At 42.3% G+C, this 26,943-nt stretch overlaps 1 protein-coding gene across 4 annotated transcripts in view; it reads left to right on the top strand.

Annotated features, from left to right (window-relative positions):
- The window catches only part of CLIP1 (CAP-Gly domain containing linker protein 1), a 114,687-nt gene that overhangs the window by 62,044 nt on the left and 25,700 nt on the right, over positions 1–26,943 (top strand). For 3 of the 4 annotated variants that reach the window (XM_043441651.1, XM_043441643.1, XM_043441638.1), the window contains 10 exons: positions 582–1,526; positions 3,500–3,616; positions 5,814–5,871; positions 7,106–7,189; positions 8,112–8,268; positions 10,128–10,293; positions 10,401–10,616; positions 16,501–16,617; positions 19,235–19,341; positions 24,468–24,588. In XM_043441651.1, the coding sequence (XP_043297586.1) occupies positions 582–1,526; positions 3,500–3,616; positions 5,814–5,871; positions 7,106–7,189; positions 8,112–8,268; positions 10,128–10,293; positions 10,401–10,616; positions 16,501–16,617; positions 19,235–19,341; positions 24,468–24,588 (2,088 nt within the window). Of the gene's footprint in view, positions 1–581; positions 1,527–3,499; positions 3,617–5,813; positions 5,872–7,105; positions 7,190–8,111; positions 8,269–10,127; positions 10,294–10,400; positions 10,617–13,113; positions 15,382–16,500; positions 16,618–19,234; positions 19,342–24,467; positions 24,589–26,943 lie in introns of all 4 variants that reach the window. The other variant, XM_043441661.1, reaches the window with a different exon arrangement.

Below are 26,943 nucleotides of genomic sequence, written 5' to 3'. Positions count from 1 at the left end.
CATTCTGTTTTTCCCTGAGTCATCATTATTTGATGTATATATGACTCTCATAGCCTCATTTCAAGTGCTGAGTAGCCGTATGTGGCTCATGGTTGCTGTACTGGACAGCATACTTCGGTAAAGTCACTGCCAATAGATAGATAAGCGTTTATACCCCTTGGGTAGAGTAGGCAAAACAAAGATTCTTCTTCCAGAAGGCAAATATATGAGAACTTTGAAAGGTACTGTTTATATTAACTAACTATAGTTAATGGGTACTCTTCCTGATTTAAGGTTCTTTAGAGGGAAAAGAGCTATTTGCGGGGTGAGTTAAGCTCAATAAAGTTCAGTTTTATTTTCCTTTAGCGTCTCAAAATGGTGAAAAGTTTGCCAAAGACTGTAAATTTGGACTGTATTTTGAATTGGAGCATCTAGAACCAGACTTAAGCCACAGTCACGCCTGGATTGACACACAGACATTCTTGGTGGCTTGACTGCTGCCTGAGATGGGGTAGTCACTAAAGATCTCCAAGGTTAGAGAAAATTGTCAGTGATTCATCATTTAAATGGTCTCTTCTTTCTCCTTGACTGATGCTAACTAGGTGGCCACGGTGTCAGAAAAGTCCCGCATCATGGAACTCGAGAAAGACCTCGCTTTGCGAGTGCAGGAGGTAGCTGAGCTGCGGAGGCGGCTGGAGTCCAATAAGCCGGCTGGGGATGTGGACATGTCACTGTCCCTCTTGCAAGAGATCAGCGCCTTGCAGGAGAAGTTAGAAACCACCCATAGTAACCATCAGAAAGAAGTCGCTTCTCTGAGGGAGCATTTTGGAGCCCGGGAAGAAACACACCAGAAGGAGTTAAAGGCTCTACAGGTCACCACAGAGAAGCTTTCCAAAGAGAATGAGTCCCTGAAAAGCAAACTTGACCACGCCAACAAGGAGAATTCAGACGTGATCGCCCTGTGGAAGTCCAAACTGGAGACAGCCATCGCGTCCCACCAGCAGGCCATGGAGGAGCTGAAGGTGTCCTTCAGCAAGGGGGTCGGCACCGAGACAGCCGAGTTTGCGGAGTTAAAAACGCAGATAGAGAAGATGAGACTAGACTACCAGCAGGAAATAGAAAAGCTGCAGAACAAGCAGGACTCGGAAAGGTCTGCTCACACGAAAGAGCTCGAAGCCCTAAAGGCTAAGCTGATGCAAGTCATTAAAGAGAAGGAGAACAGTCTGGAAGCCATCCAGTCGAAGCTGGACAAAGCGGAAGACCAGCACCTCGTGGAAATGGAGGACACCTTAAACAAACTGCAGGAAGCCGAGCTAAAGGTAAAGGAGCTAGAGGTGCTACAAGCCAAATGCAATGAGCAAACCAAGGTTATTGATCATTTTACATCACAGCTCAAGGCTGCCGAAGAAAAGCTCTTGGATCTTGATGCGCTTCAGAAAGCCAGCTTCGAAGGTAAATCAGAAATCGAGAACCTCAGACAGCAGCTTGAAGCAGCTGAGAAACAGATTAAAAACTTAGAGAGTGAAAAGGATGCTGAAAGCGGCAAGGTTTGTAGCAACATCCTCCATCTTTTTTTTTTAACCTCCATTTCTTATCTTGAGTTGTACCTTATTTTTCAGTTGAGGTCATTCATCCTCCAAACTCCTGACTTAGTTAAAACTGGTGCTGACCTGATTTCCCATATGAGTGGAGTATCTTCTGAGCATCATGAGTATGGTTTCATCTGAGGAGATTAGAGAAAATAATGACTCGGGTGTGGATGGATTCTGGTTTCTTCATATCGGAATACTTTATTATTGGGTTGGCCAAACAGTTCGTTCAGGTCTTTCCATTAATACCTTATGGAAAAACTTGAACTCACCTTTTGACCAAACTGATACTTTATCTCTGGACTTGCTGTGATCTTTGTTTCAGCTTGATTCCAGTCTATAAACTCTTTTGAAAATAGAGAATGCCCCAAAATGATGGTGTTGAGGTAAATGAATTGAATGTATAAGAAGCTTAAAAGATAATCTCATCCTTTCCCATTGCCTGTCTGTGAGTCATATGTAGGCTCAGTGGTAAAGAATGCACCTCCCAACACAGGAGACGTGGGTTCAATCCCTGGGTCAGGAAGATCCCATGTGGAAGGAAATGGCAAGCCACTCCATTATTCTTGCCTGGAAAATCCTGTGGCCAGAGGAGCCTGGTGGGCTACAGTCCATGGGATTGCAAAAGAGTCAGACATGACTTAGCGACTAAATAACAAGAGTCACAGGTAAAACAGAATGTGAACTCTGAGTGCACTTGACTCTTGTAAATTAACATGCTGTGATTAATAACATTCACAGCAAAATGGAGGTTAAGAGCCCAGAGCCCTCCACATTGCTACTTATGTCTCATTGGAGTTTTTTCCTATGTCACAGTGAGAGCATGGTCTATTCCTTGCTCTTTGGAGGAAAGACTGGACAAGTGTGTTTTTGACCAAGCCATAGAAAATGATAGGAAACCTTTGCCAGCTACATTTCTTACTAACTAGCCTTGTTAAATGTCATAATCATTTTTAACTATTGTTCGAGGAAGGAATCCTCTTTCCCAGTCCTCCTGCCACTAGTTGAGGCACTGGTACTGATGCTGACTGTTCTGAGCTTTTTGTGGGAGAAGCTGCTCTATTGGCAAAGAAGGAAGGGTTGTGATGGTTAAATGGGGAGAGGTGAGGACAGACAAATGGCAAAGATTGCTAAGTAACCTTAGCCGAAGATGACAATCCCAGAAAATTTTTCTCCAGTTTCCTCATTTGGTTCCGAACTACCAATCCAAACACAAAAATTAAATTAATAAAGAATATGTAGCTAATGGTTGGTCTACTTTTTTACATGAAGATTCAGTGAAAGCCAATTTTTCTGATGGCTGTTGTCTAGTACATGTTTAAAGTTTTATTTTACATGTTGAAAAACTTCAAGCATGTACAAAATACAAAGAATGAAATACAGTCACATGAGTCTACTACCATTCCTGTCTTACGGTCTTTAAAAATCCAGAAAGTGAAATTGTTCAACTGTCTGATTTAGAAAGTAAGCTGCTGGGACTTCCCGGGTGGTCCAGTGGTTAAGAATCCACCGGCCAATGCAGGAGACATGGGTTCGATCCCTGATCTGGGAACTCAAATCCGAGATGTTCCAGGGCAGCTAGGCCTGTGCACCACAAAAAAGAAAAAAAAAATACAGTAAACATCTATATTTTCTGTTTTAGATCATGCTGATAGTCCAAATTTAGGTATAGAAAAATACTGTATTTTGATTATTTAAAAATAGCCATGGACAGTCTTATCTAGAACTGATTGTGTGACAAGTCATTGGCTTCTTAGAACTAAAAGTAACAACACTAAAATGACTTTTTACCCATGCCTTTGTTCCTTTCAGTTTTGTTTGGTTGTGTTTGTTTCTCATACATTTTTTTCACATTCGTCTTATGTTTTCTTTCTCATTCCTTTTTGTTTCCTTTGGTCCATCGGCTTCTGTACCATGTAACTGTCTGGTAGGCTAGTAGCATCACCAAAAAGCTGCAGGGAAAAGAGCTAATGCTTAATAATCTTCAGGAAAACTTGAGCGAAGTCAGTCGAGAGAAAGAGGCTTTGGAAAAAGAACTGCAGACTTTGGTAAGTACCTGTCAGGAATCTGAATCTCAGGGTTTCTGGCCAATTTGAATCGTTCCTGTTTAAAAAAAAAAACACGAAAATTTCTATAAAGAAAGAAGTATGGCACCTATTTCCTTTCTCTTGCAAAGTATTGATTGGCTGATAATCAGGGGGATTGGATCAAACCCAAACTAGTAATAAAGGTAAGTATTGCTTTTTTTTAAATCTATCCTTTGCCTCTGGTAATGCATTGATGTTTTGACATGTTGCTGACTACTTAGTTTCACTAAACATGGGGACCTTCCAAGTTATGTTAGGTTTCATGTGTAGTTCTTGCCCTGTGCCTTGTCCTGCCTGCCCTGAGACAGTAAAGCCAGCAAGCTCCCTGGACCACAGGCACCCTCCATTAGCAAGGCAGTGATGTTTGTGTGTGCTCAGTCATGTCCGACTCTGTGACCCCATGGACTGTAGCCCACCAGGCTCCTCTGTCCATGGGATGCTCCAGGCAAGAATACTGGAATGGGGGGTCTTCCATGTACCTTCTTGATTTCCACTTTTTATACCTCTGTGCTAATACCAGTGGTGAATAAAAGTGTTTGATATTTCTTTGATTTAAATGCCAATATTACATATTTCTACTTTTTAAAATGTTCATATGCAGTTAACTGCACTATTCATTATGGTAGCTACCATCCCCTTGGCTCTATAAATTTGAATTAATTAAAATTAAATAAAATAAAAAATTTAAGACTTTCCTGGTGGTCCAGTGGCTAAGACTCTACATTCCTAATGTAAAGGGCCCAGGTTTGATCCCTGGTCGGGGAACTAGATCCCATGTGCTCCAACTAAGAGTTTTCATGCTGCGACTAAGACCTGGTGCAGCCAAATAAATAAATATTTTTAAAAATACATAAAATTTTTAAAAAATACAGAAAATTCAGTTCCTCCATTGCACTAGTCACATTTTAAGTGCTTGGTAACTACACGTGACCAATGGCTGCCAACTGACCAACACAGTATCCTTGTAGAGAATTCTGAGGAACCCCCACAGTTTTGATACATAGTATTTCAGGTACATTTTGAGAAAAGTTGGCCTGGAAATTACCATTTTTTATTATAGTGTCCTTTAATAAAATGCATTTTGGGTGTCACGCCATTTCTCTGCCCTCCTCCCCAAACTTTCAGGATGCCTTACTTTTTTTTTTTTGTTTTTCAAGTTATAGACTATTCCTCTGTGTCCTCTGAAAAGAAAACATGCCTCCTGGAGTTTGGCCTTGGGAATAACGCAGGTGGACAGCCTGTGGGCTGTGATGGGCTTGTGGCTTGTGAGCCCGTTTTTTAAATCAAATATCCATTTAAAAATTCACTTGGTATCTCTAGCTCAGAATTCATCTCAGGAAAATCAGGAGAGTGGTTTTATCCTGCTCTCCTGTCATGTTTAGAAAAGATAGTGAGTGAGCGGTGAACCTTTTAATGTAAAGTAGTTGACACAGATCTAGTTTCCAGATACTAGGTTCTAATTATTCTTAGATGTAAAACATGTCAGAACTCAGATCCACAGACGTAGAAAACGAACTTAGGGTTACCGAAGTGGAAAGGTGGGAGAGAGGGATGAGTTAGGAGCTTGTCGTTGTCGTATACATGTGACTATATAAAAAACAGATGACCCACAAGGACCTAGTATAGCACAGGGAGCTATACTCAATGTTTTGTAGTAACCTATAAAAGAGTTCGGAAAAAAAATAGACACTTGAGTGTGTATAACAGAATAACTTTGCTGTACATCTGAAACTAACATAGCATTGTAAATCAACTAAACTTAAAAAAAAAAATATTAAAAAACTATTTCTGAACTCTGGTCGCTGTCTCAGGCAGATTTATGGAGAAGTTCTGCTACTTGAGGGTAGCAACATGCAGAAAAAGTATACACATGGCACCACATGTATATACCCACACATGCATATACTGACATAAGTGTGAATATCCATACACATATACGGACATATGTGCATGCCCAGCCAGGCACACAGACACAAACCTCATTCACTCGTGTGCAAACACGCATAGCACCCAGATGGTAGTAATTGACACCCACATGTTTTAAGCATAAGTTAGCTTTAATGAAACAAAACTAGCAACAAAAAATAATGTTACAGTCATTGAAACTTTTTATAATTTGAGATCTATCTATTCTGAATGTCCAATTGTTTTTCTTTAGAAAGAAAAGTTCGCTGATGCTTCAGAGGAGGCAGTCTCTTTTCAGAGAAGTATGCAAGGTACGTCTCACTAACATAACAGCACTTTAGAGGAGGTCACGTCCTCAAGCGGGAGCCAGTCTTCAGCTCAAATAAAGTCCCTGCAGTGCATAGTAACACTACATTCCCTTGGCTTCTTAAAGCCTCAGATTAATTCTTTTTATTTTTTTATGAGCAGTGTGAAATGTATATGGCTTTATTTTCAGTTTATCCCCTTCTACTTTCTACCTACTGTTAGATGCCAACATGTCTAACACATTAAAATATTCGCACATTAAAAAAAAATTTGAGAGGCATCGTCACTTCTCTCATACTATCAGCCAGTCAACCCAGCTGTGTCAGCCTTCAGTCCATGCCTTCAGCCCCCTTCCCCACCATCCTGAAGTCCCAACATGTGCTCAGCGACATGGAAAGAGCCAGCATCACCATTCAGACACAGCTTACCTTCCCAAACTGCTGTCACCTCTGCAGCCTAATCATTTCACCTGAAATCTGTCCTGCCTTCTAGAAATATACAGTCCAGTTTCCCAGTTGTATTAAAGGACTCACCCCTGTCAAATATACCCAAGACACATTGGGTAAGGGCAGCAGATTACAAAATAGTATATACTCCATGGTTCCATTTATACAAACCTATGCGTGCCATTTCCTACTCCAGGGGATCTTCCTGACTCAGGGGTTGAACTTTCATTAATTACATCCCCTTGGCAGGTGGATTCTTTATGACTAACACCGCCAGGGAAGCTCATACAAAACTATATGCACATGTATTCAACACTAACCCCCAACACAGATATTTGAATGGATCATGTCCACGATATTTCCAGTAATAAACTCTGGGTGGTCAGGTTGACTCCCATTAATTCTTTCTTCTTTTTGACCTAAAGCTTGACTCATGTTAAAATGTAGACGTACTTGGGTAAAGTATCATCTTACTTAAGCTTCAGTCATTGGTAGCTCTATTGCGTTTTTTTTTTTTTTCCCATTGCGTTTTAAGTGGAAGGTGGAAGGAGGCAAGAGATCCCTGGAGAATGAATGTTCAGTGCCTCCCTAATCTACAGATCTGGGGAGACAGAAAATTGCTTGCTTGCTTCTTTAGGTTCATTATATAGTGGTTTGATTTCTAATGGGATTCTTTAGTATTCACATGACTCCAAATCTCAAACTTTTGATTTGATTTGATTATAAGACAATCAAGCTTTAGGTGGCTTATTAACTCTGAGATGTATTAAACTTTTAACTTAATCCCAAATAGAAACTGTAAATAAATTACACCAAAAAGAGGAACAGTTTAACGCACTGTCTTCCGAACTGGAGAAGTTGAGAGAAAATTTAACAGGTAAGAACACATCTCTGGTTATTATAAACATTAAATATAGTAGGCTTCCTCGGATTTGAGATGATTTTAGTGTGTGGTACAACCTATCTACTGTTCAAGCATAAAGTCTTTACTCATTGTGTTCTCTTGTGATGAAAAACTTGTTGGGCGTCTGTTAACCTCAGCAAATTCTCTCTGCTTCGTTTTCAAACAAGTCAGAATCCACCACACCTCACCACTCCCAGTGCTACCCTTCATCCCAGCCAGCCAGCATCTGTAGTCTGAGCTATAGTAACAGCTGGCCACCTGGGCTGCTCACTTCTGCCCTTGCCCTCTTCAGTCAGCACAGCAGCCGAAGAGATGCTTTCAGCATCAAGTCAGATCATGTCACATCTCTGCTCAAGGTGGCCCGTGGCACCCATCTTGCTCAGAGTCACAGCTGTGGTCCTTAACTCCCATCAGGTCCTGTTACCTTTCTGATTTCATCCCGTGCTGTTCTTCCCCAAGTTCCTTCCACTGCAGCCGTATCTGCCTCCTTGGTGATACTCGATTGTGAAGCGTGTTCCTGCCTCAGGGCCTTTGCACCTGCCTTTCTTCTGCCTGCATTCCTCTTCCCTCACTTCCCCTAGGGTTTTACTTAAATGTCACTGTCTCAGAGAGGCTCTTTCTAAGATTTCACACTCCCCAGCTTCCTTCCTGGCTCCTGTCTCTGCTTGTATTCTTTTCCCCCTCTTAGCACTTACCACTCTCTAACATATGATTGATTCTCTTTCTTGTTAATTGTCTCTCTTCTTTGCTAGAATATAATTTTCATGAGAGCAGGGATTGCTACATACAGATATTCCCAGAGCAAGTTTTGGCATACAGGATGTAGTTAATACATTGTTGTTGGTTATAACACAACAGCTCTATTTTTTTTCTATACATATATATGTATATTCAGATACGGAGGCAAAATTCAGAGAGAGAGATGAAAGGGAAGAGCAGCTGATAAAGGCGAAGGAAAAACTGGAAAATGACATTGCAGCAATAATGAAAATGTCTGGAGACAATTCTTCTCAGCTGACAAAAATGAACGACGAACTACGTCTGAAAGAAAGGTATGTACGAGTATTATTAAGAGCGTCTGCTTTAGGTTAGGCTCTCAAGGAAGGTCTAGATGGGAGGAGAGCCAAACTCTTCAGGATAGTTATGTTTTAAAAGTTGCCTGTCTCTTGTCCTTTATTGTCTCAGTGTATTCTTGAATCAATTATTTAACCTTCTAAGGGGAAGATAGTAGTTTACCAATGGCAATAACATCTTTTTAAAAAAAAAATTTTTTTTTTTTAATTAATTTGGCTGTGCTGGTCTTAATTGTGGCATGTGAACTATTAGTTGTGGCGTATGGAATCTAGTTCCCTGACCAGGGATCGAACCCAGACCCCCTGCATTGAGAGCATAGAGTCTTAGCCACTGGACCATCAGGGAAGTCCAGGCAGTAACATCTTTTACAGGCAGTTAAAAATATTTTTAACCTATTGCAGTGTAATGATAGATAACGATTATGAAGGGCTGACCACATGCCACATGGTATGCTGACCACTTTGTATAGAGTTTATTTTCCTGATAATCCCACAAGGTGAGTGTATTATTGTTCCCATATTAAAGAAAAAGAAATCGAGACATAATGAGGTTAGGCAACTTGCCTGAGGTTTCAAGTCTAGGCAGTCTGGTCCCAGTGCCCTCACTGCCCTTCATCACTACACCGTACTTCCTCAGTGCTAAAGCTTCTTACATTAAATCTCTGTCCTTGTCTTTATTCTGAGGCTCTTGTTGCTTTGATTTGTTTTAATGGCTGTTTAAAAATCGAATGTTTATTTTATAAGGCACATTTTTTAGAAGACATGTTAGCACCATTAGACTTCTGATTCTGAAAGTATTAACACTTGGCAGTTACGTTTACATCCAGCCATGCGGGGGCTCTCCTGGTGGTCTGGTGGTTAAGACTCTTCCATTAATGTGCTTCCATTGCAGGGGGCACAGGCTTGATCCCTGGTCCGGGACCTAAGATCCCACATGGCGTGAGGTGTGGCCAAAAAATAACAACAACAAAAACATTGAGCTGAGCGCTCCCGCAGGGTCCGCAGTGGTGGTGATGGGCACCTGGGCCTTGGTTGGCCGACTTTGGTCAGACTTGCCGGGAGGCGGGCACAGCTGCAAGGTGGTTGTGGCCAGAGCCTTGGAGAAGTTCCGTTTCTGTCGGCGTTTTATCCAGTGTTTCCATCCAAGTTTCCCTCCTCTGATGTATGAGACAGCCCACTCTCTAGGCTGATGACCCTCATACATCTTCATCGGACCACAAGTTTATCTTTAAGCTAGGACTTCAAATTATTTATTGTTATTTTCATATCTGTATTCTGAAATGGCACCCAAATGAATCTTGCATATTCTAGTCTGCTAAAATTTGGAAACCTCTAAGTACTTACTTCCTCTAATACGTTTCCTTTTCTCTCATCTTTCTGTATTCCTTTCTCTCATCTTTCTGTATGTGCTGTGCTGTGTTTGACTCTTTGCTACCCTGTGGGCTGTAGCCCACCAGGCTCCTCTGTCCATGGGATTCTCCAGACAAGAATACTGGAGTGGGTTGCCATGCCCTCCTCCAGAGGATCTTCCCGACCCAGGGATCGAACCCAGGTCTCCTCCATTAGAGGCTGACTCGTTACCGTCTGAGCTGGACATAAAATAATAAACGTTCACACTTAGAGTAGTTGTTACTCTAAGGTATTTATAACCATCACAGTTGTTAAAAAGTATTCTTCAGGACAAGCCAAGGTTTTTTTTTGCTAATTCTAGATGTTATTGCTCATAACATTTATCATCATTAAGCCAATGATTATCAATATTATCTTTTAAAGTGTAACTCTAGGATTTAAAGTACTCTTTGGAAAAATCTGACGCTTCGTTTTGAAATTCTTTCTAGAAATGTAGAAGAATTACAGCTGAAACTCACCAAGGCTAATGAAAACACAAGCCTTCTGCAGAAAAGTATTGGGGAAGTAACTCTCAAAGCCGAACAGAGTCAGCAAGAAGCAGCTAAAAAGCATGAGGAAGAAAAGAAAGAACTCCTGAGAAGACTATCAGACCTGGTAAGGAGAGAGGGAACCAGTGGGACTGGTGGCCAGCAGGGGCAGAGAGGGTGGCTGGCAGGACAGCTGTGGCCAGGTGACTTCCTTCTGACATGGGGTATCTGCAGGAAAAGAAGATGGAAATGAGCCGCAACGAGTGTCAAGATCTGAAAGCCAGGTACGAGGAAGCCAGTTCCGAGAGCAGAGCCAAGCATGAAGAAGTCCTGCAGAACCTCCACAAGCTGCTCCGGGACACAGAGGAGCGGCTGAAGGCCACACAGGAGGAAAACCGTGAGCTGCTGCAGAAGCTGGAGGAGCTGGGGAAGCAAGCCGAAAGAGCCAGAGTATGTGGTGGGGAGGACCGTGTGCCCCAGTATAGTGAGCTTTGTGTCCCGCGTCAAGGTTGTAAGGGTGCTTAGAAAGCAGCAGTGCGTGGAATGGGTTCAGTGGCCTTCAGAGCGCATGGCAGCAAGGTGAATGACGTCTCCTGTGGCTTCAAGTGTTTTGTACCAGCCGCTCTCCCTTCTCAGGGTTGGTGGTGGCTACAGGTCTTTCTTTCCACCCTGAATGGACTGTGTAGCCATCACCCCCTATGCTGCTTCACAAAGAGCCTTCTGTCACCTGAGCTCTGTCCACCTGCTTGTAATAGACTCTGTCGCAGAAAAGCATGTCCCTCTAGTCTTGGCCGTCTTGCTGCCACCTTGCACCAGGGTTAGGAGAGACATCGTGCAGAAAAGCAAGAGACAGAGGCCACGCGTGAGGCAGGTGGGCAGGGAATGGAGCCTGGTCAGAAGAGCAGAGGAAAAAGAAGGGAGACCTCTGGAGAAGGTTTTCGTATGTCCCCAGGAAGGCAGTGAAAGCTTATTAACAAGGAAGTTGGATTGAAGGGCTGTGAGAAAACATCCTACTACTGAGTAGAGTAGAACTCGATACATTGAATTTTATTTTATGGTGTCAGGATCGTGTCAGGGTCCCAATATGTTTTCTGACCCACTTATTGCTATTTAAATTGCTCACAGAAAAGTAAATTATTGTCTTTAATTGTTTTTAATGTGTCAGAGAAATGTTCATATACATGTAGGAGTTGAGTAGAATAAAATACAGAAGAATATATGTAGGACTTAAAACAGATCCCTGATATTGGGAATGACTGGGGGCAGAAGGAGAAGGGGGTGACAGAGGATGAGATGGTTGGATGGCATCACCAACTCAATGGACATGAGTTTGAGCAAGCTCCAGGAGATAATGAAGGACAGGGAAGCCTGGTGTGCTACAGTTCATGGGGTCACCAAGAGTCAGACATGACTCAGCGACTGAACAACAAAACAGATCCCTTTTAAATTAAATGAAATACATCATAATATACGTCATGTGTGAAAGTGAAAGATGCTCATTCATGTCTGATTCTTTTCAACCCCATGGTCTATACAGTCCATGGAATTCTCCAGGCCAGAATACTGGAGTGGGTAGCCTTTCCCTTCTCCAGGGGATCTTTCCAACATAGAGATTGAACCCAGGTCTCCTGCATTGCAGGCAGATTGTTTACCAGCTGAGCTACCAGGGAAGCTACATGCTGCCCATCAAGGCTTTCTCTTTTCCCTGTGAAATATCTCCAGTTTTATGAAACATTTAATACCGGATATAATTTCCAGAATTTTGGACTTTGAGGCTCCCTTTATCTTGGTAGACACCAGTTTTCTAATGTATCCCTTAAAATGCTGCAGCCTGACCAAACCACAGCATTCTAGAGGTTTGTGTAAAGCCCCATTAATTTTGTTTGCTGTTGTTTTCATAAGGATCATTTGGTTAAAATGCCAGAATTGTTTCCCTTCCAAAGTAGTCTGGATATCATATTTTTGTGAACCTCAGTGTTTTGTCAGCAGACACTTTTGAGAGCTGATGAAACCTTCAGATGTTTTCCCCAGGAAAATTGATTTATACACTTAACCAGTTTTGGGTGAAATCTCAAGAAGTTCATGGAGCCCGTGATGCTCCCGTGTTCCCTAGTTTAATAGCCAGTGAACTATGCCATGCCATCCAGTACAGTAGGCACTGGACGCATGTGGCCATTTAAATATAAACTAGTTCAAGTTATAAATTCCCCTTCTCAGTCACACGTGCCACACATGTGGCTAGTGGCTACCACAATGGACAGTGCAGATCAAATCCTTTTACATCATGGCAGAAAGTTCTGGACAGCACTGGTAGAGACACTGTGGTCAATTTATTTTATAAACCAATACATTTTTTTAAAAGCCCATTTATTTTGGTCATCAAAGCCTAGCAAATTGGTCTGCATTTTTGTAAGTTACATGTAACATTGGGACTAAATCAGTCTCAGGCCAGGTTCTTTAGTAAGTAAGGGTCTGTAAGTTAGTTTGAAAGGCAACAGTTTATAACACCTCCTCCCTCTTCCCTTTTTTGGTTAAAATATACTCACTGTTTGTAGTTCTTTGGATTGTGTTTTTAAAAATTCTTCTATGAATCCCTCCTACGATAGAAATTACTGGATAATTGGGAACGGCAGGGAAAGAATCCCATGCCCTGATGTCAAACTACTGTTTGTATCTTCTAGTTAACTGTCAAGAGTACTTCAGAGGTTGTTTCAAAGATGAACCAATAGAGTTATCAGCTTTTGGCAAAGCTACAGTTGCTTTGCATTATCCTTTTATGGGCTCTGTTCATCTAGTTTCTTTCCCCTGTAATCCAGGTAGTTTCTATGACATTTATCATAAACTTTTTTTTAACTTCGATGACTTAGGTTATGTTAAGTTATTCGGGCTTGCATTTGTCTGCTTGATTTCATTTTGTTTCCATTCTTTCCATCTTTTGTCTCTGTAGTCGCTAACTTACTTATTAACATCAGCCAAAAGAGAAATTGAACTAATGTCAGAAGAGCTGAGGGGTCTGAAATCAGAGAAGCAGCTTCTTACCCAGGAGGGGAATGCTTTAAAGTTAGAAAAAGGTTCACTTCTGTCTAAACTTGCAGAGCTGGAGGCCAAAATAACTTTACTTCAGGAGGACCAACAGAAGCTCTGGTCAGTAAATGAAACTCTTAATTTAGAAAAGGAGAAAGTCTGGGAAGAAAAGCAAGATACTGAAAAGCTTTATCAGCAAGAACAACTCGATAAAGCAGCTTTGGCTGTGGAGAGAGAGAAATTACTGAAAGAGATTGATATCGCGCAGGAGGAACTCTTGAAGATAAATACAGAAAACGAGTCTTTGCAGGCTTCCGAAGCAAGCTTGCAGGCACTCACAGAGGAACTGCAGTTCAGCAAAGATATTCTAATGGCCGAGTCTCAGAAGTATCGGGAAGAAAAAGACCGCCTGGAGAATCGTATCAAGAAGCTGGTCACTGAAAACCTCTCATTGGCTAAAGATAAAGATGAAATTATTCAGAAGCTTCAGAGCTCCTACGAGGAGCTGGTCAAAGATCAGAAGAGCTTGGTGCAGGAGATCGAGGATCTCACAATAGAGAAAAAGTCAACTTTGGAGAAACAGTCAGGTCTTGACAACATGTGTATAGCTATAAAGGTCGAAAGAGATCATCTTCTTCAGAGCTGCAAAGACCTGCAGTTCGAGAAGGACATGCTGCTTCAAGATCAGGAAAAGCTGAACACCAGTCTGGAGACTGCCCGCCAGGTTAAACATCTGCTTAGTACGGAAGCCGGTGAGCTCCGCACACAGCTGGAGGAGGCCAGCAAGGCCCTGAGGAAGGCTGAGCTGGAGATTCTGCAACTGCAGGCCACGAACACGAGCCTCACAAACCTGCTGGAAGAAATTAAGACCAGCCGGGAGATCACAGACTCCGAGTGCATTCAGCTTCTGCATGAGAAAGAGACCTTAACCTCATCCGAGAGAAGGCTCTTGACTGAGAAAGAAGAACTGCTGAATGAAAATAGGCTCATCTCGGAAAAACTCAGCAAATACTCAGAAGAGTCCGCCCACATCGAGATGAACCTGAATGAGAAGATCACGTACCTCGCTTCTGAGAAGGAGCTGGTTTGTCAGAAAATCAGCAAGCTCAAAAAGCAGCAGGATAACCTCTTGAAAGAAAAATCGGTACTGGAGATACAGAATGGGGATTTACTGGTAGAAAGAGAGAACTCCAAGAAGGCCATGGAAGACCTTAAAAAGAAATATGATCAAGAGTCAGCCAACAGAAGAATCATTGTGCACGAGAAGATGAAACTGCTCAGCAATCTCGAGGCTCTGAAGAAAGAACTTCAAGAGAGAGAAAAGGAAAACCAGGCGCTCACGGCCACCAAGTGCGATCTCTCGCTGATGCTAAAAGAAGCCCAAAACGCCAAAAAGATGCTAGAAAAAGAACACACTGACGTACTGCAAGCCAAGGAGAGTTTAAATGCTGAACTCAAGGCCTGCTGTTCTGAAAAGAACATCTTGTTAAGGGACGGGTTGAATCTGCAAGAAGAATGTCAGAAGTTAAACGAGAAGATCCACACAATGCAACAGTCCCTGGTGCTGGAGAAAGAAGCCAGGACGCAGGACCAAGAGTCCTCCTTGTACGAGAGCAAGAAGCTCCACGGGAGGGTGGCGCTTCTGGAGCAGGAGGTGGAGAAGCTGAGAGCCTGCACCCAGGAGCTCCAGTCCGAAAACTGTGCGCTCATCCAAGATAAGACCAACTCAGAGCAGAAAGTGGCTGACATCGTCAAGGAGAAGGAACTCCTGAGTGCAGAGACGGCGCGTCTGGCCGCCAACATAGAGACTCTGAAGAGTGACTTTGCTGCCTTGTCCAGGTCCAAGCTAGAACTGCAGGAACTGCACGACTACCTCACCAAGATGCTGGGCGACCTGCAGCTGAGCCACGAGGTAACCCTGGCCGAGCAGGCCAAGGCGACGCAGGACAACAGCGACCTCCTGGCTGAGAAAAGAGAGATGATGCTGGAGAAGGACGAGCTCCTGAAGGAGAAGGAGAAGCTGGCCGAAAGCTACTTCTTCCTCCAGAAAGAGATCAGCCAGCTGGCCAAAACCAACAGCCACATCTCAGCCGAACTCCTGGAGTCTCAAAACGAAAACCGTATTTTGAGGAAAGACAAGAGCAAGCTCACTCTAAAAATCAGAGAGCTCGAGACTCTACAGTCCTTTACGGTAAAGTGGGAGGTTCAGGAATTGGGCCCCTGGCCTTAACCCTGTTCACTAACCCTGTAGTGGCTGAGGGAACGTGCCTTCATTTCCAAAGAAGGAAACGCACCCCATTTAATCACTTGGTCAGATATCTCAAGCTGTTTGTCACCGCCTGAAAGGGCAAGTGTTTACCAGATGTCTAATTGCTGTCATCTCTCTCCATTAGAAAAGATTGCAAACTGTGAATAAAAAGGATAGATGTTTTTTAATTTAGGGAGAATTTTTCTGAAAAGGCAACCATAATTCTTAAAGGCTTAAGAACAATGGTAAAATGGTCACATGTTAAAACATAGTATCTTCTGTGTGGCTTTAATTGTTTCATAAATCTTCCCTCCAGTTACTGGGAAGGTATAAAGGCAGAATTCTCACAAACTGAATTAGACCACATGAAATTGTAAGCAAGTGCCTTAAAAGATTTTAATTCACTTCTGTGATTTTTTTTCAATACTGTATCAACTAAGGATTTGTTTCCATGTGTATATTATCTTTTTTATTCACAGACATGCTTGTGTTCATTGCCTACAGCTTCTCATGGACTTGGTCATTCAGTGCTTCTCATTAAACACTTGAGCCTTAAATACTGTAACCGCCCAAATAATTTCCATTTTTATTTGAAAAGTTCCCAACCAAAATTCCAAGTGATTTCAAAAGCCCCAAATTTGAGATAGCAAGAAGAATATTTTAAACTTCTAACAGTAAATATGATTAAGAGGAAATTTGGCCACAGAAGGATGTAAACCTTTCTTATCAGTGAACATTTCTCTCAAACATAAGTCAGAGTGATGAACACCATTGTCAGTGGAACTCAGAACTTAGAAGGCGTAGGTTTATAGGGATCTGAAAATATGTAAATTGCACATTTCAGTTTGGCGTGTTGAAAAATGGCACAGAAAGTGTCTATAACTTTGTGCTGCTTGTTCGTCTTGGTCTGTCTGTCTTGGCATGGGGTTGGTTACCGGCTCGCCGTCTCTGTGTGATTCCCTTCACCACACAGATCCTGAGCCTCGTGGCCTGAGTGTTAGTCACCCCCTCCCAGGTTGATAAGGGGTGCCCTCATTTCTCACACTGCTTTCTCACACTTAGGCCGCTCAAACCACTGAAGATGCCATGCAGATAATGGAACAGATGACCAAAGAGAAGACCGAAACTCTGGCCTCCTTGGAAGATTCCAAGCAAACAAATGAAAAACTGCAGAATGAAGTAATCAGATTTAAATGGCTTTTTGTACAAAGGACAGCCTATCGACTTCATGGAATTCTTGATGACTAACTCAGGATGGTTTATTTACTTATTTTTTTTTTGAAGTGTGGCCTTACACAGGTTTGATCTATGTTAGTGGAGTTGCATGTACACCAGGATGATGATCTTATGAAATAAAATGTATTACTTCATTACCTATTTAGTAGGATCAACCTTTAAAAAAGGAGGGGAAAACCCTGGTAGTGTGGGTTTCTGTGATAGTTGTTCACTGACACAACTACTGAGAGGAGATACCAATGGCATTCTCTAGCTTTTGTGTTTTTTATCTTAAATCACGTGCATTTTTTTTTTTCTCCCAACTGCCTTCCAACTTTGAGCTACCGAATTCCATCCCTCAGCCCTGAGTTTGACATAGGCCTTTTTCTTGGCCTATTTCAGTACTGCCTCCCTTATATCTCATTTTGAATCAGTCACTTCTGGGTCTCAGACAGATTTGTGGTGTCAGGGTAATTTTGATTCTGTCCAAAAGTAGCATTTCTCATCCTTGCACCTCTCTTTTGATTCCCACCCGCCCCCCTCCCCCACACCCCATACCAGCCCTTTCTTTCTTTGGAAAGCTGTTACGTAAATCCAAAGCAGATTGCTTCGCCGAAATAGTTATGTGAAGTTCTATAGAACTTCAGAGGCTTTTTAAAGTGACAGTCAGGTGAGATGTTGAGAAGTTAAGCCGGGGAAGATCCAGACAGGCACGCTGAATAGCAGTCGTAAAGATCAGGCCTCCTCATGACAGCAGAGCAAGGACTGAAATCCATAAGGGCATAAACACTTTGAAATAATTAGAAGGGAAATAAAGCTTGACGTAGAAAAGAGTACATTTATGATTGAGTTGACAGTCCTAAGAGAACAAGACTTAAGCTGAAGACATAAAAGCATTAAAAATTATAGATGGTAATCGATTGGAAGCTAAGGTAAAGAAGATTTTAAGGAATGTCCCTAACCTTTGAAGGTAGATTGAGGGAGAATCCTGTGTTTCCATAACTTACCCCTTGGTGTCTCGTTACAGCCAGAATACAGACTGGATGAATCATTTTCTGGTCCCACTGAACATTCCCTGAATCTGGAATGTTAGGGAGCATTAAAAGGAAGACGGTGGTGTTAAAATTTGCAGGACACTCTGCAGGGCTCCTGATTCCCAGGGCTCCTGACCGGTAGCATGTGGTAGGACAGAACGACCTCTGGCTGAAGGAGATAACTATGCGAGTCCTAGAAAGCCAGCTTGGCACCAGGAGCACACATTGTATGATGGGTCACCCATGACAGCCCCCCGTCCCTGGGGGCTGCGTGCCTGGAACTCCAGCCACCTGCCAGAGCCGGAGGTTGGTCATGTCCCCACTAATTCCAGTAATGTGTCCGCTTTTCCCACCAGAGGCCAGGCCATAGGCTGGCCACGTCCCACGTGGGCAGGTGATGGGACTGAATGTGAGTGAGTGCTTTTCAGTCTCGCTATGTGGCCTTTCCCTTTCCAGACTGAAGCTCAGGTGAATAATTAAATCTTTCCCATCTACAAATATCCCAGGAATTTTCATAATGAGGATTATTATATAACTTTAAATTTGGCACTGACATCGAAAAATATCATATCCTAAATTACTAGTCTTGTGGGAAGAAAGGGGTGTGTTTTCATTACAAAGAATCAGTCCTTGATGTCATGCCTTTGCAATTTATTTCTAATGTTTTTATTTTCTAATGCATGTTTTTTTTTTTCCCCATTTATTTTTATTAGTTGGAGGCTAATTACTTTACAATATTGTAGTGGTTTCTGTTATACATTGACATGAATCAGCCATGGATTTACATGTATTCCCCGTCCTGATTCCCCCCTCCCACCTCCCTCTCCACCCGATTCCTCTGGGTCTTCCCAGTGCACCAGGCCTGAGCACTTGTCTCATGCTTCCAGCCTGGGCTGGTGATCTGTTTCACCCTGGATAATATACATGTTTCGATGCTGTTCTCTCAAAACATCGCACCCTCGCCTTCTCCCAGAGTCCAAAATTCTGTTCTGTACATCTGTGTCTCTTTTTCTGTTTTGCATATAGGGTTATTGTTACCATCTTTCTAAATTCCATATATATGTGTTAGTATACTGTATTGGTCTTTATCTTTCTGGCTTACTTCACTCTGTATAATGAGCTCCAGTTTCATCCTGTGGTACATATACACCATGGAATATTCCTCAGCCATTAAAAAGAATTCATTTGAATCAGTTCTAATGAGATGGATGAATCTAATGCATGTTTTAAGATGCATCGTACATGAATAGCAAGCTCAATGATAAATTTTGGGAATTGTATAAAAGTGAAAGAGACCCTATGTTGCAATTTAGTTTGACCTTTTGGCCAGGTGTACAGGGAATGTCTGACTTAACCTGTGCGGGAGGTTGGAGTTTATAATAGACTTGATCATTTGTAATCTCTTCACTTGGTGATCTTTTTGTTTTTTTGCAAAGGATTTTAATTTCACCTGTCTAATGCATGTTTTCATGAATGATTTGTCTATCCACTCATGTGATTGGAAAATGAAATAATTTCATTAGGTTTTTTTTCTCTTGATCTTTAAGTTGGATACACTTAAAGAAAACAACTTGAAAAATGTGGAAGAGCTGAACAAATCAAAAGAGCTTCTGACGGTAGAGAACCAAAAAATAGAAGAATTCAAGAAAGAAATGTAAGTTTACCTGTTATGAAAGAAATTATGAAACTTATTTAAAATTGCAAAAGTAGAAACAGTGCTAATTACTTTTTTCAAGTACTTGACAAATGTATATAAAGTCAAAGTAATGATCTCCGTCCTGCCCCCACTAAATGCCATTGCAGACCTTGAGAATTCACCCCTATAACCACTGTGAAGTTGGAACTATAGCTCAGTTACAGGGTCAAAATGAAATATGTGCTGGCTGGTGAGTTATAACACTTCGAATTCAAATGTGACTTGATAAAACCCTTTGCAAATAACAAGGGGAATTAGAGTTTTTTCAAGTAGTATGTTTATATATATGTGGAATCTAGAATAATGGTAGATGAACCTATTTGCAAGGGCAGGAACAGAGACAGAACGGACACATGGACACAGAGGGAAGGGGAGGGTGGGACAAATTGGGAGATTGGGACTGACTTACATACACTCCCATGTGTAAAACAGATAGCCTAGTGGGAAGCTGCTGTATAGACAGGGAGCTCAGCTTGGTGCTCTGTGGTGGCCTAGAAGGGTGGGATGGGGGTGGGGTGGGACGGATGCTCAAAAGGAAGGGATATATGTATAAATCATATATATATGATTCATGTTGTACAGCAGAAACTAATACAACATTATAAAGCAACTATACCCCAATAATAACATTAAAAAAAATAGTATGCTTACGTGGTAGCTAATCTCAACATTAGGAAACATCAGACCCTCTATTAATTAATCCCTTAAAACTCTTTCAGTAGGGGGTGGGGGAAAGCATGTACTTTGAAGATTATCAAATAGTTTTTATTTTAAGAGTAATCTAATCTTCTGGCTGGACATTAAATAAGCAGAACTTTGAAAGCCTCTTTCTAATCCAAGTTTACTCATCAGTCTGCTGCCTATATTTTAGGCAGACAGGCTGTCCATGTTTCCTTTGTCAATACCGCCTTTCGAGTTTGGTTCTCATAACTGCTGCAGATGGTTATTTATCTGGCGCTGTAAGTGATAGTTACAGAGTAGATTTCATTTTGCTTATCTGTTCTGAGAACTGCTCTGTATCAACTCTGTAAACCGAACATTTAAAGCCAATTAATCTGGTGAACATTTGAGTAAGCCCTTCTGCTAGGTACAGTTGAGCTAGGAAGGATCCAAAAATGAATTGTATGTGGACTCTGCCCTTCAAGGGTTTGTATTATTTATTTCCAGTTCTGATCAAACAAATAGATGAGATTCAAACAGAAACAAAAGTGTCATTTCCAAAACCAAGTTGCCATCCTCAATACTATCTGTTGATCAAGCTTGGGTTAAATTAGTATATTATCTCTAGTTCTTCTGAGTTCCTAAAATCCTCCTAGAAGTGGTCTTCTCAGGGCTACTTACCTGAGGAGATGGACAGCTCACAAGGCTGACAATGGATCCTTTCGTCAGTCTTAGTTTTAGTGATATTTCTCTAAAAGGTATTTAAACAGCTCCCAACGGTTCCATTTACACCTATGTATATGTGTAGAGTTGTGGTGGTGGCCAGTGGGAGAGGCTTGACTCTCCTGGTCTGCTAAGGCTAAACAGCACAAATGGGAACAACTGTTGGTTTTCCTATGATGGGGAAAAAAATTCAAAGCTGTTCAGAGAGGGGAGGTTCAGCTACAGTTAAGGATCTCCCCCCACCCCGTGACACAGCAGCTCTGCCGGCCTGAGGGTCTGGAGCACTACATTGACTTCAGTTCATTTATGTCACACAGGCAGCTGGTGAGGGAGGATCTGAGCGTCAGGAGAAGATTCCCTCACCAACCTCCCTCTGCCATAATCCCACCTCTGAGCTCCCTGGGCCGTACTAGGTAATGGAGGGGCAGGGCCAGAGCGGACATATCACAGAGAGCCCCGGGGAGTAAGATAAAATTCCGCTGTCCTGCAGCACCACGCAGGAGCCTCCCGTAAGGGTCGTCACACTGGCCCAGGGTTTATATGTCCCCGTCCTCACTCAAGTCTTTCCGTTCTGTCTCCACCCCTAGTCAGCATGGGGTGGTCTCACTTCTGCCAAGAGAAAAGCTCACTGTGTGTGCCCTTCTTTGAAAGACCCCGTTGAATAACAAAAGCTGAGCCCTGCACCTGTAGACCCATGGGAGCAAAAACCCATGAGCCGTACTGCCGCCCACCTCCCCTGGGCCTGCCTTCCTCCCAGGGGCTGGGTTCCCCGAGGGGAGAAGTTCACGTGAGGAGGGGCTGCTACTGATAGTCTGCCGTTTTTCCTGGCTCGCCAGGGCTACGAGAACCTTGCCTCGTGTCAGTAGCTTGGCACAGCATGGCCAGGACTCAGAGCAGGACACAGGGGCAGCGGGAGACACAGCGGTGACGTTCGTGAGAAGCCGCGGGAGGGAGGTGTGAGGAGTGGGTTGAAAGCGCCCCCCCCAACACACCCCCAGTGACTCATTGTTCCCTGCCTGAGACTTGGCCACATTTCAGGGACCAGCTGATATAAATGTACTGTGTCATGAGGACAGTGCTGCTCAGAAAGAGACCAGCAGTCATTTTACTGTGCTCTGAGCTGGAGAAGGAGCAGCTATTTGTGTTTTGTGACCACATACCCGGGCTCTTCACGGCCACTGGAGCTTTTCAGGTGTTTCTCTTTACCTGCCAGGACTGGAGATCCTGGAGGAAAAGGGACGTCTCTGCAAACCCAGGAGTTCTAATGGGAATCAGCCGTAAGAATCTTGCCCTTGGCCCTGGAAACTCAGCCCTTGCAACTAAACGTTCCTTTTCCCCTATGCCATTTTCTAAACTGGTTTTAGGAAAACTGTTGATTTTGGCTAGCCAGGTCCTAGTTTAAGTTGGAAAGAGAACAAAATTGTCTATCTCTGGTGTGTAGCTTTTGACTCTGAGGGAAAACGATATAAACGATCTAATTTTTGCCTTTAATTACTCACCTGGCTGAGTAGTAAAACTAAAATATACTAGGACTTCCCTGGTGGTCCAGTGGCTAAGACTAGACCCTCAGTACATGGGGCCCAGGTTCAATTCCTAGTCAAGGAACTAAATCCCACATGCCACAACTAAGACCTGGTATAACCAAATGAATAAATAAATATTTTTAAGAAGTAGAATATGTTTAGCATGGTAATTATTAAATTTATGATAGATTCCTCAGTAGCATGTTTGCAAGTCAATATCAGCAGTGTTTATTTTGTGTCTCAGTTTTAAAACTGTGAGTCTTCTTTTGTTTTGCAAGATATCGTTATATAGTAAAAAAAAAAAAAAAAGTAACTTATAAAATTGTGAGAAATGTATTTGTAGGTATTTTCAGAATTATTCCTTCGAGTATGTCCAGGAGTTGGGCTGTTGGAGCCTCCTCCATCTACGAAATGTACATATGTCCTTTGGTCTAAAGGAAAGTTGAAAGGTGTTTCTATATTCAGATCACAACTGAGGTCTGTCTGCCAGTTTTACCTCTAGTTCTCTTGATTCTACAACTTACTTGGGGCAAATCTTTTCACTTCCCTGAGCTTCAATTTTGTCATCTTTAAAATATAAATAATAACATGAGCCTCCTTGGGCTTTGAGGATTAAATGAGAAAATGTACATGAAATCATACGGTAGATTTTAAAACATTGAACACATATCATTTGTATAAATCTTAGAGCATCTTGATATCTCCTGACTCCTTGTTTTAATTTTACTTACTGGGGGCTCTTAATGGAAACCAAGGTTTTAACATTTTTTAAAGGATGGAAATCTGTAAGAGAGAAAGAACAGGATCAAGAACTTACCACTGATAGGCCACACAAATGCTGAGACCAAATAGCTCCTAATGAAGGTTGTGACCACTTGGGAATGAAAGGTTTGGCTTATGATGATTTATCATCATTTATTTATCAAGAATTGATGGATTTTAGCCAGAAGATAAACTTTACTTGTAGTGTGTGTGTGTTGATCCATAATTGAAATCAAGCCTCCCAGCTTTTGAGTCTGAAATTCCTTCTTAGTTTTTCTTCAATTGCTAAATAAACGTCTCTGTCAAATGCCAAATTTAATGTGCTAAGAGAATTTTCATGTCGGCATATTCCCCTTTATCTTTATAAGGTCGGCCCCATAGGTATGTTATAGGTACATGGAGAATTAAAAATCAAGAAAACTGCAGGTACCAAGTACTGCCACCCATTAGACAACTGAGGTTAAAAATAGACGTGTTCATGCATCAGCAGATGGAATCATACCCAGATGACTTGATTCAGAATTCAGCCACGTATGACAGCTCACTAAATGGAGTGTGGCCAGCCCAGACTTAAAATTCATAATTGCATCAAAACCACCTTCTATGGTTTAAAACTAAAATCCAACAATCCAGTAAACTATTTTGAATACCCACATGTAAAGGATAATTTGGGATGTATATTTTCAGTCAAGCTTAATAATGGGAAGATGTTTAATACATATGTTTACCCTACTAACATTTTATATGCTGATATTCATGATATGTATGGTCAGCAAGCTGTATTTTTATTTGCTCCTTTTAATTACAAGTCAACAGTATGGAAAGAATACAATCAAAATTAAACATTTGTTCTGTAATTAGAAAATTACATTTCCTTTGGGCATTTCACCTTTAGTCGTCCTGAAAATATACCCAGATTCACGGCAACACTTGATTCTGACAAATACTAGCAAATGGAACTATCAGCTTTACATTTCTTCCAAAAAAAAAAAAAAGATGACAGATTTGTACAGTTAGAGCAGCGATGGAAATCACTGTCAACGTAGTGAATTTAATTTTCTAATGGAAACAAAGGGAATACCGGCCATTTCATCTGTCATTTATTTTAGAGAGTAACATTGCTTTTCTGTGTGGGGAGTATTTAGAAGTGGGGTAAGTGTGGGTGGTGAGAGAGTAGATGTAGTGTTGATTAGGTTTGGGAAAAAAATGTAATAATTGCAGGCAGCAGTCCTCCCCCTAAGAGGTTAAAGCTGTTTGGCCCCTCCTGCAGGTAGACAATACTGCCTCCTGTTATTACAGATCCTATCAGGCACGTGACCCAGATATATTTTCCCCAGTGCTGTGGAGTTGGTCGTCTCCCACAGTTTCCTTGCCTGTCTTGTTACTATGGTAACCCCACACTCGCTGTCCTTGCAGAGAATCCCTAAAGCAGGCAGCAGCTCAGAAGTCCCAGCAGCTCTCAGCGTTGCAAGAAGAGAACGTGAAACTTAACGAGGAGCTGGGGAGGAGCAGGGACGAAGTCACCAGTCACCAAAAGGTCAGTGGGCGTCCGTTGGGTGGGCACCCTGCCAGGCCCTCATCTGCTGCTGCCTTGGGCAGGGCTCGCGGAGGCCCCTCGGAGACTGTGCTTGATGTGGTCGGGTCATTCCAGTGGGATCTCAAGTCACCTGTGTTTTATGTCCCCTCATTTTCAAGCATGCTGCTGTAGCACTTGGGTAGGAGTGAGTTGACAGGTCCTTTAAAAAAAAAAAAAAAAAACCACCGGGAACTTGTAAGCAAGGAGAAAATAAGATTTTTATCAGATGATCTTATGGCAGTGCATTTAAATGGAAAGGGACAGTATGTTTTCCCTCCTGCCTTGGTTTCAGTTTTGTTTTTTTCCTCTAAGATTTTTTTTTCTTTCATTAAAATTGATTTTAAGAAGGTTCCAAGAATACAGATTTGGTGTGAAGGTTGGAAGCTGTTTTTAAATAGAACTCTGCTTTTCTTTTAAGTAAAAAACAATGTTTAAACAGCTCCTAAGGGAACTGTGTATACCTGTGCACTGATGCATTGGTTTATGAAATGTGTATTATACCTGGAATGAACTAGAAGCTAACCACAACCCACTTGTTTCCCTATTTAAATTAAAAAGGTTTCTGACAAGTTCATTAAACAGTGAAGCAAAACTGATTTTAGAGAATGCCCTATTCTTTTTTTTTTAATTCTTGAATCAAAATGCTAGACTGTTAGCCACATCTGACCTCACAGCAGAAACTCAAAAAAAAAAAAAAGACATTTTAAAGAGAATTTTACCATGTGGTCATCATTCTTTGCTTTGCATGTCAAGGGGAAAATTTTTTTCCCCAAGCATACTTTGCAAACATTAATTCTCATTTGGATGGAGTATCCTGGAGTAATTTGTACTGACTGTCCATTGATGTGGCGTCGTTTGTGGTGAAAGCACTCTTTGGAGAGTTGATTTCAGACTTGTAAGTCTTCATTAGAGCTCTCCACAATGACCCTCCTTTGTGGGAGAAATGGCCCATCTCTCCAGACTCCAGGATGACAAGTGACGCTCTTGGTGATGATAGCTCACACTCAGCGGCTCTTACCTTACTGTGAGACAGGCACAAACGCCTGACAGCCGTCCTCCCTGTCTTCACGGTAGTTCCCTTGAGCCGGCAGTGTCATCACTCCCACGTGTTAAAGAGGAAGCGGAAGCACCAGAAGGTAGTCACGTGCTCAGCCTCATTCAGCCGATAGTGTCGGAGATGCGTGTCAGATTCTGATTTGGGTCAGGGAGAGAATCAGAGTGGGTTGACTTAAACAGGGTCACTGCACCCTGCTTTGGTCAGTATGTGAGAGAGTGGGGTTCATGAAAAACAGAAGCCCTCGGGCTGGACGAGGCTCTCTTCTTCCTGGCTCAAACCAGTGTGTGAACCACTGTGCACCTCTGACATCAGCGTGTCTGTAAGGACTTGAAAGGGAAGGATCTCAACCAAGTGCTGAGTCTGTTTGTCTCCTTTTATCTCATCTCACGGAATATCTTTGGTGGAGAGTGTGGATCCCACCCGTGGGAGGAACACACAGAGGTCAGCTTCTCGTCTTATGTTGTGACCTTGACTGGACCGTTGATTACATTTCTCTTGTCTGTCACTCAGAACTGGCAAGACTTAGGAGTGACGCCTCACGGTTCCTCAGGCAGAGGTTTTCAGGGCTCCTCTCCATCCGCCAGCTCTTCCTCTTTTGCCTTGGGATTCAAATTTACCTTCCTTTTGAAAAGGTTTTGTGACTAAAAATTTGAAACTCGGAGACTTTGAAGAGTGAAGTGAAGATAGCACCTGCAAGAAGCAGCCGGGGCAGTGACTTCCATTTAAACAGGGGGTGGTTTTGTCCTTTGTGTTTTACTCTGGAGAGAGAAGCAGGCGGCTGGGAACCAAACCATGATAGGCTGTGACATGAGAGACTGTTCGTGGTGAATACTGAGGAAGACTGCAGATAACGCTTCACTTGACCTGCGTACGTCTCAAAAGAGTGGAGAGAATCTCCCCATTGAAAGTAACTTAGAAGCAACCTTAGGCTAAAGAAGATTGATTCATTCATTGGCTCTTATTACTCTTGCTACATAATCTCCAAGAGTCCAGAGATCTAGACTCCAGCAGTCTACACAAGCTGCTTACTTGTGTAAAATCACAAATTTCCACTTTGTTGCTTGCTATGGTTGAGCCAAACTATCCATCAACTTTGTTTGGAAATATACTACAGAGTTGGGCAGAAACCCTATTTCAGAAAAAGAGCTGGGGCAGGGGGGAGACTTCCCTGGTGGTCAATGATTAAGATTCCATGCTCCCAACACAGGGGGCCTGGGTTCGATCCCTGGTCAGGGAGCTAGATCCTGCATGCTGCAACT

This window comes from Cervus canadensis, chromosome 1 (assembly GCF_019320065.1).
Source record: "Cervus canadensis isolate Bull #8, Minnesota chromosome 1, ASM1932006v1, whole genome shotgun sequence".
NCBI classification, from domain to species: domain Eukaryota; kingdom Metazoa; phylum Chordata; class Mammalia; order Artiodactyla; family Cervidae; genus Cervus; species Cervus canadensis.
This window is presented reverse-complemented; position numbering and strand designations above follow the sequence as displayed.